Here is a 13,574-nt window from a genome sequence, read left to right on the forward strand (position 1 = left end):
CCATTAACTCAAATTCTCTAAAATGTGCTCTTATCTGTGGATCTGGATTTAATTGCCTAGTCAATCAGATTTGGGCTGAGAAGCTGGGACTGGGGAGCTCATTGCTTTAACTTTTTTCATTAGACAGCTGATGATTTTAATTGTTGAAACCAAAAGTGATTGCATGGACAATCCTCAAAAAACCCGATAATTTTCTTTGGCTATTATCTGGCCAGTACAATGTAAGTGCTTCAGCAATAAATAGAAGTGTTAACTAGCAAAATATTATTGCTGGAGTCTGTACTTTTCCCGGAAAAAATACAAAGAAACTAAAATACCTGAAACAGAGAAATTGCAGATAGCAACATAAAGATTCCTATAAGTAACTTTTAAACTTTGTAGCACATATAAAATTTAAATAGGGCAGATAAAGACATTCAGAGCTAAATATCAAGCCATAAGCACAGAGCCTCTTAGCAGTGGCTGAACTTAACCTATTCAAACTATATAAAGAAAGTTTCCTGAAACAGCTCACTTTTCCCTTAAAGACATCCAGGGTAAAAGACATAATACAAACCTGTAAAAGCATTATGTTTAGTTATCCCATACACTGCAGCATGAGCACAACAGAAGCAACATAAAAGGCACCAGTGTCTCGAAATTAAGAGGCAGGTAATGAAATATTATTTTTGGAACCAACTACAGATTGTTTGCATTTTTACCTGGCATTAATCTACCAATAACCAATGCAATCACCATTTTTAGAGTTACAACACTGTAGCAGAAAATATACCAGTCTTCAATTCTGTGTACAACTCAATGTTACATATGAAATCATAGCCAGCTGCAATGCATTTTGTCTGTTCTTTTGCACTAGATGTAATCTGCATAATGCAAAGCTAAATGGCTTGGGAAGAAGGTTGGCAAAACAATGATAATTTACCCGAATTTTTTTTTTTATGGATATTTAATGGCCTATTCAACTGATACGAACTTTGGTAAATTTGTGAGGTGAGTTATTTAATTCTTTGCATTTGGTCACTTTGAGAGACAGAAAAATAAAGGAAAAGACATTTTCATATCAAAGAATTTGAAGAGGTCACCTAATGCAAGAGGTGAGCTAATAAACAATGTAGTTCAGCATCCATATTCCATTTACCTTATTGGTGACATCCAAACTACAACTTGCTTCACAGAGTGCCACCACAATAGGCACATTCCCATCTTTGCAGGCCACATGTAAGGGAGTGTTGCCATGTCTGTCTTGGAAATCTACAAAACATCCTTGGCTGATGAGAGTTTTAACTACTTCTATTTGACATCTTCTTACAGCTAGATGCAGGGCTATATGACCATCCTGAAATAAAGAGACAGCCAGTAAGTGAGATCAAATAATACTAAACATCAAAACATTTAGTAAAGTCACAACCATCTCAAGTAACAGGGTGCATCTCCTTGTCTCAAGAATCACAGTGGTTTTCAATTTGAAGGTGGAGGCAGGGAGATGCACCATATCTGTCTAAATAAATAAGCCATGAGATGAAAGCAAATTTCTGTTAGGCCACTGGTCTTTGCAGTGGAAGGGATGAAATACAAATGCAGATTCTCTTCTAACAGCTTTCCTCATGTTTACTAGACAGAAGTTAGTGATGCAAAAGTCATGCAATCTGCCTTCTGCCTTGAGTAACTTCAAAGACAGAGTTTTCTGTCTGTGGAACCACTTAAAGAGACAATCTAACTGGAAAAAACAATTTAATTTCTTTAGAAGTGAAAACTTTCTTCTGAACTTACTTTAATAGCTATTTATTTAACATTACTAACAAAGGTAGCTAAAAGGCCAGCAGTACCAAAAATACAAGCAATTAAATTCCAAATTTATTTATTTGGATTGCATCATGAAAGACAAAAATTGATTCTGAAACAAATACAGTCATATTTTTAAATAGTTCTTATTGGAAATGGATATGATTTATCCAACCCATAGTAATCAAAGGCCAACAGCAAATCCATCTTTTTCTCTGAAGATAACAGTTTGTTGCCAATTACAGAACCTAATGTTCCTGCAATTTTTCAAAGAGTGTTACTCATGAGGTGATAAATGATAAGGAGATGACAGATCAGCAAAAACCCAATCATGGAATACTAATGATCAATGGACAACTGTAAAGACTACTTCAGCCATGAAAAGGCCCAGTGTGAACTGCCACAAAAATTCACATAGTGGAAAAAATGCTGAGTTGCAGCACTCAAATGAAACAATTGAGAGACACAGCCCTGTGATCTCCAGACACAACTAACCTTGTCTGTGGCGTGAAGGTCAGCCCTGTGTTCTGCCAAGCATTCCACAATATCGTGGTAGCCCCTAGCAGATGCTGTCAGGAGCGGGGTCTCCCCTTCTTTGTTTTTAATGTTCACATTGCAGCCTGCTTCACAGAGTGATTTGGCAACAGAGTAGTAGCCATGCCAAGCAGCACAGTGCAGTGGGGTTTCTTCTTCCTATCAACATCAAAAATCAAAAAAACAGCACTGAACCAAACTTCAGGAAGAACAACTCCCCAGCTTAAAAATACAAAAAGATGGTATGAAAAAGAAAAGACAGTCTACTAAGTAAGTCCTATAAAAAGATGTTGTAATTTTTAATGCTGACATTCTAAAACCAAGAATAACTTCAGCTGACATACGAGTGATTATGGTACCTTGTATGTCAGCAATACTAGTTTAAACCTATCCTTGCTCCTGAGGCTAACTATCTTGGTTCTCTCACTTGTAAACAGACCTTTGTTCACAAACAACTTCTGCATCCTGCATGCTGTGACTAATCCAGTGTCTACAACAGATCGATCACCATGAAGATGCAAATCCCACTAGACCTGAAGTTTGAGGCAGGTCACTCTGCCTACCTTGCTGAGAAAGCACATCCCAATGTTCTAGGAGCGAAGATACTTAAAAACCCAAGTCCTTTAAAGACATATCACAACATGCCTTTGAAGCTGTCTGCATTTGGAGTTCAGTTCTGACTGAAGTACTAATTTGCTTTTTGCTTGGACCCAGCAAACTTCAAAATATTCAACTTCAATTCATTGTATGTCAGAGCAGTTATATGGAGCACCATTAAAAACCTCAAATGTTTGACAAAAATATACTGAAAGCAGCCTACTGAAAAAGCAGGGAGAATTAAAACCCACTAAAAGCTCTATCAAATTCTAAGAAATGGGTTAGCCTTTCTGTACCTGGCAAATATCAAAAAAGAGACAATTGAGGCTGATAATAGCAGAGGACTTGGACTGTATTCAAGGTCTCTGTAAAAATCTGTGTGTGAAGAAACAGACAAAGACCATGTTCTGTCCTCCCTCAGCCTAGGGCTCCTTAAACAATGAAAAGGAAGTCCTGGAGGATGCAGCACTTGGGGAGGCTTGTGGAACTCACAAATACAGAGTCAAATCTGGGTCAAATGGATTTTCTTTTCCTATTATGCCTTTTCTTCCTTGTTTTCTTGCAAGAGTCCAGACCTCTAAAGAAACCCTCCTCTCATTTTCAAAAATGAGTCCCTGACGCTGCAGAAAAATCCTATGATTGCTAAAACCAAGCAGAATTCAAGGCAAAATTTAATAAAAATCTTTAGCTGAACTCAAAGAGTACACACCACCACCCACACCTTCACAGAGTTGTTTCTCTGTGAAGCTTTCATTTTTGAGAGAACCTGTGTTTTACAGCACTCACTGGTTCTCTCAGTTTTTTCACATAATCTTTATTTATTAAGAGCTACCAGAACTTCCATAATTCTGGTTTGCAAACATGCCAGAGGCTAAACACGAGACTTGAAGTTTTGACCACTTATATAAAGCCTTATTTGTTGAAAGAAATTGCAGACAGTGTTCATGACTCACCTTGTCTTGAAAGTTTGGATTGGATCCAATGCTACAGAGAAACTGAACCACATCCACATGCCCATAGCGAGCTGCCACGTGGAGAGCGGTCTCCCCGGACTGCAATCACAGGAGAACATGCCAGTGTAATTCCCGGTGTCACACCATGATCTACACTGCCTGCACACTGTGTACAGCCTGAACACCCTGAATCCTGCACGGGACACTCCTCCCTCTCCCTTGCCCAGCCATCAGTAGAGCTTACTAGCTGGTTGTAACTGAGAGACACCACCACCACCACCTGGCAGGTAGGTTATTTCTTCAAAGGCTTTCTTTTTCCAGAACTTATTTTTCCACTTTATTTGTTCCAGATCACAGACACGACCAGATTTCTGAGCAATATGAGGAGGAAGCTGTGTGTGCAATTGTGTTGAAACAGATGTCCCGTTTCTATTCATAATTTTTCCATATGCTCCCCCCTGCTCTGTTTATTCAAAGGTAAGGAGCTGGCCTAACACAGTTGTATACCCTGGTTCGTTTTGCTCACTACGTCTAACTATTTGCAACACTTTCTTTTTTGAAATGACACAAAACAGAAACTGTATTTTTATTAAGAGAGAAACCTCTTTCCTAGTAGCCTTATCAGGAGTTCAAACAACAATTTTCCTAATGTACCTTGCTTTGGTTCCCTCAACAAAGCAAACAGTTTCACAAATATAATTTCTTCTGTACTGGAGCTTTGGCTAGTATAAAATCATTGCTATGGTAAAAAAATTTAACAGCAACTAGTTTCTAGGGCATATGTTGCTCAAATAACACTGCCAAAGACAAGGTAAGTGCTCATCAGCTATAAATTGTTAGGCTTCCTTATACTCAACTTAATAACAGTCAAATTTACTTGTCAGACAAAAGTGATTTTCAATCAAGAGGAATGAAAAACCAAATCACGATTTCACTCTGAGTTCCAATGAGAAATCAAGTCTTCAAGTGAAAATTAATTTAGGTTTGTACTTCCCCACCTACCCACCATGTACTCACCACATTTCACATGCACACTTGGCTAACATTTGTCAGAAAAATAATCAGAACATCCAGCTACTTTAAAGCTCTGTTATCATGGCACTATATGTCAACTTAGAAAACCACACTAAAAGAGCCAATTAAATTACTGGAATTATGGCACAGCTGAAAACTGTTTCAATTGAAAGACCTCTCTCTTTGCTAAGATAAAGTTATAGGAAAAGGCCCTCTGTGTAAAAATTGAGTTATTTTCTTACTTTATCCTTAATATCCAAAGGGCATCCATTATCATTGAGAAATTTCAGTGTTTCTACGTGTCCGTGTCGAGAAGCCCAATAGATTGCATTAGATCCAGCCTGTCAAAAAAAGTTCATTTCAGATGTTATCAACCAAGTCAAATCCTATTTCTAGATTTCAGCTGAGGTACATGTGCACTTAGATGTACACAGACACAATGAAAAGTTATTCAAGTTTATATGAACACATTCACTTTTTAAAAAAAAAATCAAATTGATTCAACAACACTACATACCAACAGTGACAACAAAAACCTCTCTATGCAAGGATGATTAACAGGATTACTAACTGTTTGCAAGGATAATCCTCTTCTCCCTTGTTAGGGAGTTCTTTCTAAAGAACAGTCATGAGATAAAAACCTTTCTTCTGCTTCCTTTACCATCTATCAGATGGAGAGGTAGACAGTTCCTCAAGCTTGCTTTAAATGAATTGTTACAGCACACTGGGGAAAAAGCTTATTGTAAAGCATATCCTCCATCAAATATGAATTTTAGCTGCTATATTCCCCACGGCTAAAATATTAATTTTTCATTCTATAGTAAATAAAGTTCACCATTGTGTTTTAGGGAAATCACTAATTTGAGCTAATTGAGGTGGTTTTGTAAGCATGAACTACATTGTAAGATTAGTATCATTCAAATTATTTCAGCTAAAAAAGTGACGAAAATCAGCGGATATGTATTAGTAACAAATGACATTGCTAAAAACTTGGTCATACGTTTTTTGCTGTGGAAGGCAGAAAACAGGATCTACAGATCAGAGTTTTTAATTTCCAATACCATTTGGTCTGAACCACTTGTCTCCTGCTAACTGTGCTAAAAAAACTTATAAAGAGCAGTTGAAAAGCAGAATCCCAACCTTATCCTGAACATCAATACGAGATCCACGCTTTAAAAGCAGCTGAAGCATCTGAATGTTTCCACAGCCAGCAGCAATCAGTAGTGGAGGTGTTCCATGCTAACAACGAAATATAAGCAAGAACAATATAATTAATTACTGAAGGATTAAGGAAACAGTGGAATAGAAGGCATGCATTGAATAGCATTTCAGATTTCCACTTTCAACTTAAGTCTACAGGACATAGTGTATGGAAACAATTTATCCCTTAGTTAAAAAAAAAAATTATTGCACACCGATTCTCCATATTTTTGAGATGAATTCATGATATATCCCACAGTACATTTATGCTTTTTCAATTAAGAATATCAATGTTAAGCTCTTACTATTAGCCTTGTTAGGCAAGAACATTTCCCTTTGCAATTTCTTTGCAGCTACCATACCACCTCAGACATAAGCCATAGGCAACATCTAGGAAAGTGAAATGGGACCACACATTAAAACAAAAAAACCCAGTGATTTCTTAAATGGTTCAAGATCCATCACAGTAAAATAACATTTTACTTCTATACTGATCTTCATATTTCTGAAACTACTTTGTAATGGAGGTCACTATATGCAAAAAAGTGAAAGTAAACACCACCATCTAAAATGCTCACATAACCCAATTCTGCAGTTTGGAACTTCTGTCTCTAACAATGCTTTGCAAAGCCAGTTCTAGCAGTCTGGTTATTCTTAGATAGTATGCCCTCTTCTTTGCCCACAAGAAACAGCAAATGCCACCAAGAGTGGAGGCAGATATTTGATACACTACAGTTCCTGACTATTTGAGTTACACTTTTGAAATGCCTAGGCAAAAAAAAAAAAAAAAAAAAAGGGCTCATTTGGGCTCCATTTTAATGTATCTTGAGAAGACTGAACACAAAGCACATGAAAACTTCTCCTAGAAAAAAGGCAGAACTTTTTCCCATTCCCTTGCCTTTTCATTTCAGGTGTTACATTTCTATTTTACAACCACACTGCTCTATTCAACAGGGTGGTAGCTAGTCCCCCACACATCACACACCTCAAAGCAGACCCACACTACCTTGTTGGGTTGATTGACATCGTAATTTGTCAGAGATCCCAGAAGGTGCTGTAATCCAGGAACATTGTCATCATTGATGGCATGAATAATAGCTTTCATCACAAAAGAATCTTCCTCATCCTTGCAATTAAATGTGAAAGAAGAGAAATTGTTATCTTTAAGAAAAAATCCGTATCTAGCAGCTGCCAAGACATCACAAAAATTTAAAACCTAAATTTTTTGAAACACTTTTTTGTAAAAGAGTGCTTCAGCTACAAGTTGTAATCTTTCATGAAGCATATGGCTAGCATGTATGTTGTTTGAAAACCCACACCAAACCCCCTGACATGGTTTCTGGTAAAGTATACTTTCCTCTTCATCACACACAAACCTATTAATCACTGAGATTTCACACAGGTTTCTTTAATTAGGAGTATTTTTTTTTCCTCATAGGAAAAGTGGATGATAGATTTCAGTAGAAGCAATACTTGCATAAAATGAAATTATTCCATGCATATATGTGACGATTAAAAAACCCAAGAGGCGCATGAATACCAGCTGAAGTATCAGGTTTTGTGCCATCCACAAGAGAGGTGCTTTGGTCCAAGCTTTCATCTATTCAAATGGATCAGTTAAAAATCTAGAACCTAAGTAATAAGCCTAGATACCTCTGCAGGTGTAACTTTGTTTTTCTCCTCTGCACTAGAATTTCAAAGAGCTGAAATTCACAGAGCTCATTATTTGGATTGCTCTTACCTCCTCTCTCCTGAGGTTTCAGATTTTTTAGGACACTAACATTGGGCTATACTCCTTTCTGCTGGAACACAGGTGTGAAAAGCTGATCCAGTGTTAAAAGGCATTCAGATAGCTGAAGTGGGGGGGTGGGGGGGTGGGGTGGTGGGTAGGAAAAGGAGAGCAAGAGGAGAACAAAGAGCACAGAAGCCGAAAAATAAGAGGAGAAAAAGTGGAAACATGAGCACGGAAGAACATGGAGAAGATAGGGCGCACAAAAAGGGCTTTGCAGAATTTTTGAAGTTTGATCCTATTATTGCACAGAAAAGATGATATTCCTCAGCTCTAAACATATTAACACACATCCCTTGCTGATCACAGGGAATTTGTAAAGTGTGCATTAAAACTTGTAGAGTAAGCTAAAAAGAATGCTTTTGGATTTACAGATGTTTGTAATTACTAAACATACAGCAATTGCTCCTAACTGCAACTCTAGTCATATCTAATACTACAAACTGAATACTGGCCAACTCTAAAGTTCCTCCTTAGATAACTGCTCATTGTGACACTGCTGTCTAGCATTTATTGGATTTAAAACAATCTCAATGATTTTGAATATTTGGTAATAAAAAAAAAGGAATATTATTTTAGTCTACAAAATGATGATGTAAATGATGAGTAAAATTCAGATGATACTTTTTCACTATATAATTGTTACAGTACAAAAAAATACTTATGAGTCAAGTTTCAAAACCAAGAAATGAGTTTTTGACACCAGGTATCAGCCTTGACACCATAAGTTAAATATCAAGGTTTCAAGATGCAGAAGATTAAACTATGGATAACTGACCTTTGTAACCTGAAAATCTATTTCTTCTGACTTATGAGATTAGTTAATTGTGCAAATTTTCAAGAGACTAATATTTCTGTTAGTTAGAAACTGGCAAAGTTCATATGGGATAAAGCTTTCATAAGAATACACTTACCAGAGTATCATCACTTCTAGCAACACTCATGCTACTTCTGGACAAGAAAGATCTTGATAATCTTTGGCACAAGGATATTAAGCGCACTGATTGCTTTATAAAAACAATAAGAAAAAAACTATATGTAAAAAAAATTAGAACATTCTGATAGGGTGCTATTGCAGAGATTTTAAAGGACGTAGCAAAACAAACTGAAGTTTGACTTCAACACCCCATCTGCTTTTTATATTGAATTTGAAATCTTAACTTTTGTTATTAAAATTCAGCAGAAGCACAAGGCAAACAATCCACACACAAGCACTGGATGCAGATCACTGACAAAGAGGTCTTCTCCCATACTACCATACTCAAGCACTTAATTTATTCCCATGTTTCTCCTTCCTTCTTTTCCACTCTTAAATGTGCTGACCTTTCCCCGGAACTGGCAATTCTACTGCATTTGTATGTCACCAGCATTTGATGTGATTATTGAATGACTTACTTTCCATTTTCGTCGTGCTGCAAACTTCTTGAATTTCTCCATATTCACTGCAGAAGCTTTTCTGCTGAGTGCCTGCTGAGTGTCTTTCGGCTGTGGGCAAAGGGAAAATAAAGATGTTCTAAAAAATTCCATAATTTCTGCTTGTAAGTGTCTGTCCCTCAGTGATGATTTCCACTTATATTATAATAGTATTCCAATCATACTGTAATAATGTAGTAATTGTAAGCACATAATTTTAATATTCAGAGTCTAGTCAGGCATACAGATGGAATTTCTTAAGAAAATGCTGTAAGGGAAATCCAGACCTGAGAATGCAATACTAAAATGTATTGCATTTTTAAAGGGGGGTTTTAATGTTTGCATTTTTTTAAGGGGGTTTTCATTTTAAATGAAAACCCCCTTCAAAAATCAGAACATTCAGTCTTGTCCTTCACCTCCCTCTCTGAGAGAGGCATTTGATTTCCAAGATAAATCCTGTCTTCTGGGAAGATTTCCTGACTGATTTTAAATGCAGTCAATCTTTGTTACAGTCTCAGTGTAATCACCTGGACACTGCTGAAAAATTACTCTCTTCCCAAACAAAATCACATCCCACCTACCAGCGCTGCAAGTTCTAAGCCCTCATACTTTCAAATTTTTCATGGGCTAATGCTAAGCACCAATGACTAGTGGAGTACACCAAAGTTTGCATTTTATGATCCCATTCTTGAGGTCATTTATATGGAGATATATGGGCTTGGGTTGGAAGGGAACTAGTTTCAACCTTCCCTGCCACGGAAATGCAGGTAAAGATAGCAGTGGAAAGGGCAAAAGAGGATATGACCAGTGGAGTGGGAAGCAAATGCCAGGGAAGTTAAGTTATGAAGAATAATAATAGGGTAAAAAACAACCTGTCTCTTTGCACAAGTGTGGAACTTGGTCCAAGAGAGACCACCTAGCAAAATGCTTGCTTTAGTGGTTTAAAATATCATGTCAATTTGTTCCACACATTTCAACTATATGAGATTATCTCAAAAAGTCAAAAGGTCAGCAAAGCATGGTCAAATTTGTAGTCTGGCACTTTGGTGTAGAAATGCCTGCCCTCAGATGCTGTACTGTGGACTGGAGCAGTTTTGGCACAGGTAAATATTCTCCCAACCAATTCTCTGGGAAGTCGAATGAGATCAAATACCCACTGTGCACCCCCACATCCTGGGAAATCAGTGGCACTGAATGGGCTTACTACTCACAATACAGAATGTAATACAGATTTGAAACAGTAAACTGCCAGGTGGTGCTACACACATTAAGAAGAATGATAGGTGCCATTTTCTCCCTCTCAACCTAGCAGCTTCACAACAGCTCAATCCAAACCAAACACTGAAACACGGAAGAAGGAGGTGGACCACCATGACAACTCTCTCCTCAGTCTAAGGGGAAGGACAGAAGAGAGATTACTAGTTTTTTCCCAGTCTAAATAAGGGCATTAGAAGAAGAAAAATTAGTGTGAACTGGACTGGATTCAGAGACTGTATGTTTGTCTGTGCAATGCTTTTGAAGATTAGCTTCTCTGTCTGACCATCACTTTGATTCCCATAGGGGGCTACTTCCTACTGCTAGCTCACATAGAGCATGTATTTATGAAGCCCATATTCTGCATGTGTTAGCTTTCATACAGGCAGACTTCCAGAACAGTAAGTTACATTGAACAATTATGAAAATATTCCATGTTAAGGAACTTGAAAAGCATGAAATGAAGAATGATTAAAAACAGGACAAGAGAGAATGAATGGCATGCTAACCTTGATCCAAGGATGCAGCAAACTGTCTTGAATAGTCATTCTCTTCCTTTAAGAGAATAAGAGATAAAACTGTTTCAGATATTAATAAAATACATACTGGTTTATGTTTATTAAACTATCATCTCCAAATATCATGTAATTTTAAATACTAGAGATGTAAGTACCACACAGAAGAAAAATAACTCACTTTGGATCTTTGACTAGAAGTCTTCGTATGAAGTCTTTAGCTAGGGCACTGGTATTACTGAAGAATTCTTCTTCAAATTCATAATTCACAGCAGACACATTTGCCAGTGTTTCCTGTTTGGTTTCTCCAAGAAATGGAGATGCACCACTTAGACTGCAAGAGAGACAGAACATTCCTCTCGGCACATGTTGTAACACTGCTGCTTCAGCCCTCTGACATCAAATAACAGTAGAAAGAGAACATTTTTCTTTTCCATTTTAAGGCTGCAAATCTACTTTCAGGAAGATGTGATGTAGCAGGACAAAAAACTTTGTTGTAATTTCAAAGAATGCTATAAAGGTATCGCTGTAGGAAAGTCACCTATAGATTTGAAGACAGTTTCCCATGCTAGCTCAATGCTGATTAACAGCAATTCTTTCAGTAATTATACTACTGCTTTTAAGATCATACAGCTTGAATCATGACATGAATCAGAATGGTTTGATTTGTACAGACACCACCAACACCCCAGAGGATAGAATAAGAATTAAAAAACAACAGCATTTGCAAGGAACACCCATAGATTTTGGTACTTACAGAATATAAGTTATTACACCAATGCTCCTGGATTGAAGGAAAAACAAACAAACAAAAAAAAAAAGGATGAGGGAGAGGAGAGAAAAATAGATGGGAAGAGAGAGAGGAGAAAAAAAAAAGGTTAGAACATAAGCATAATCATGAGAGATTTATTTCAAGTAAGATCCAATAACTTACCACATATCTGCTTCAAGACCAAGAGGCTCATAATTTACTATTTCAGGAGCTAAAGGAAAAAGCAGCAAGGTAAGTACCTAGTCAAAGAACAGGTATAAGTCTCACTCTGAGTCCATGTATGTTCAGAGATAATAAGCTAAGATGCTGATAGATTAAAACACCTTAATGAAAGTCTAATTTGAAATCAAATGCTAAAAAACGCTCATTTAAATTTCAAAATGTCACAAATTACAGACAAATTCCATAATTTGTAAACCAGCCAAGTCAAGATTAGCCACAAATACTGTTTCATATACTGAAAAATAATGGTTTGAAGAAACAACAGTTTTCTCACCAACAAACTCTGGCGTTCCGAAGATATTTTTGAATTCATTTCCAAAGTCAATTTTGTGTGCTAAACCAAAGTCAATAATCTTGATTCGAGGTTTTGGTACATTCCTGTCCAACAGCATTATGTTTTCAGGCTTTGAGGAGGAGGAAGGGGGAGAGAAAGAGAGATTACATATAGGTACAAACTGTAGACCAGTGTTCTTCACCACTGAACATTCCTTTTTACCTCGGTTAGACCCTTGAATGGTATTTTAGGCAGAAAAATTCCATCTTTTCCTATTATGATCTAACATATACTTAAAGTAACTACAGTAAATTAGGATTTCATGTTGACATTGAAGTGCTATGATTTCCACAAGGCCAAGGTTTTACTTCTTGTAGACACCACAGTTGCAGTTTTCATGTGGACTGACCCCAAGTGAAACACACTGGCCCCCAGTAAAGATCACAGGCCCTGTGCTACAGCCATTCCTGCACTGCTGGGAGCTTGCAGGAAACAAAACCCTATAGTTACTGGCCTGGTTTACATCAGTCCCTGAAAGAGGTTTCTATCACACTACATAAGGAGCAATCAGGGAGGTGCATCTTGCTGCCTTTGGAACTTCCAGGGAAAATTCTGGAGTGGTCCAGCTCCCAGATTTTAAGGCCTAACATACTTAAAAGGAAAGAAAAAGAGCAGGTACTACTGTCTTTTTCCAGCTTATTTTGAAATATGGACTTCCCGTTACTTTACACCAAAGATCTGCAAAGCCAGAAAAAAGAAGATGAAATGCCAGGATTATCAGCAAAGGGGGCTGTTTCTACGCTGCATCACTTTAAAGAGCATACAGAGCCAGCTACTTAGTCTCCATGTCCAGTTGTGTCCATAAGCTGTTGTGCTTTGAAGGCCCTGTAGCTCCATCCATCCTGTTCAGAGTGTTAAGGGCTTCTGGAGCCATTAAGGACAGCTCTTCATTGTCACCCCTCTTTTACCTTTTTTTTTCCCAATCACAGGACCTGATATGTCCAAATGCAATTTTCTTTTATTTATTCCCTGCATTTCTATTGCATACTTTTATTGGTCTACACATTGCTGCCTACTTTGATGCACAAATTTTTGGTATCCAAGGATGACTTGTTCAGTTACAAACACATTGGAAAAAATTCCCATTTCATACTCTGAGAAATACATTCCTTTCTAGCTTTGAAATTTTTTTCTCTTGCTGACTGTCATACAAACAGCAAATATATCACTGAGGTGATGAGGATGAAACTGGAAA

The 13,574-nt window shown here is 37.3% G+C and overlaps 1 protein-coding gene across 3 annotated transcripts in view; it reads right to left on the reverse strand.

Moving 5' to 3' along the window:
- The window catches only part of DAPK1 (death associated protein kinase 1), an 84,682-nt gene that overhangs the window by 19,877 nt on the left and 51,231 nt on the right, over positions 1-13,574 (reverse strand). For 2 of the 3 annotated variants that reach the window (XM_050987003.1, XM_050987002.1), the window contains 13 exons: positions 12,320-12,449; positions 11,986-12,034; positions 11,809-11,835; positions 11,233-11,385; positions 11,046-11,091; positions 9,265-9,354; positions 8,784-8,876; positions 7,087-7,206; positions 6,021-6,119; positions 5,123-5,221; positions 3,867-3,965; positions 2,278-2,475; positions 1,139-1,336 (listed from right to left, as the gene is read on the reverse strand). In XM_050987003.1, the coding sequence (XP_050842960.1) occupies positions 1,139-1,336; positions 2,278-2,475; positions 3,867-3,965; positions 5,123-5,221; positions 6,021-6,119; positions 7,087-7,206; positions 8,784-8,876; positions 9,265-9,354; positions 11,046-11,091; positions 11,233-11,385; positions 11,809-11,835; positions 11,986-12,034; positions 12,320-12,449 (1,401 nt within the window). The remainder of the gene's footprint in view (positions 1-1,138; positions 1,337-2,277; positions 2,476-3,866; positions 3,966-5,122; positions 5,222-6,020; positions 6,120-7,086; positions 7,207-8,783; positions 8,877-9,264; positions 9,355-11,045; positions 11,092-11,232; positions 11,386-11,808; positions 11,836-11,985; positions 12,035-12,319; positions 12,450-13,574) is intronic. The other variant, XM_050987004.1, reaches the window with a different exon arrangement.

Source organism: Serinus canaria, chromosome Z, assembly GCF_022539315.1.
Source record: "Serinus canaria isolate serCan28SL12 chromosome Z, serCan2020, whole genome shotgun sequence".
In the NCBI taxonomy this organism is placed as follows: domain Eukaryota; kingdom Metazoa; phylum Chordata; class Aves; order Passeriformes; family Fringillidae; genus Serinus; species Serinus canaria.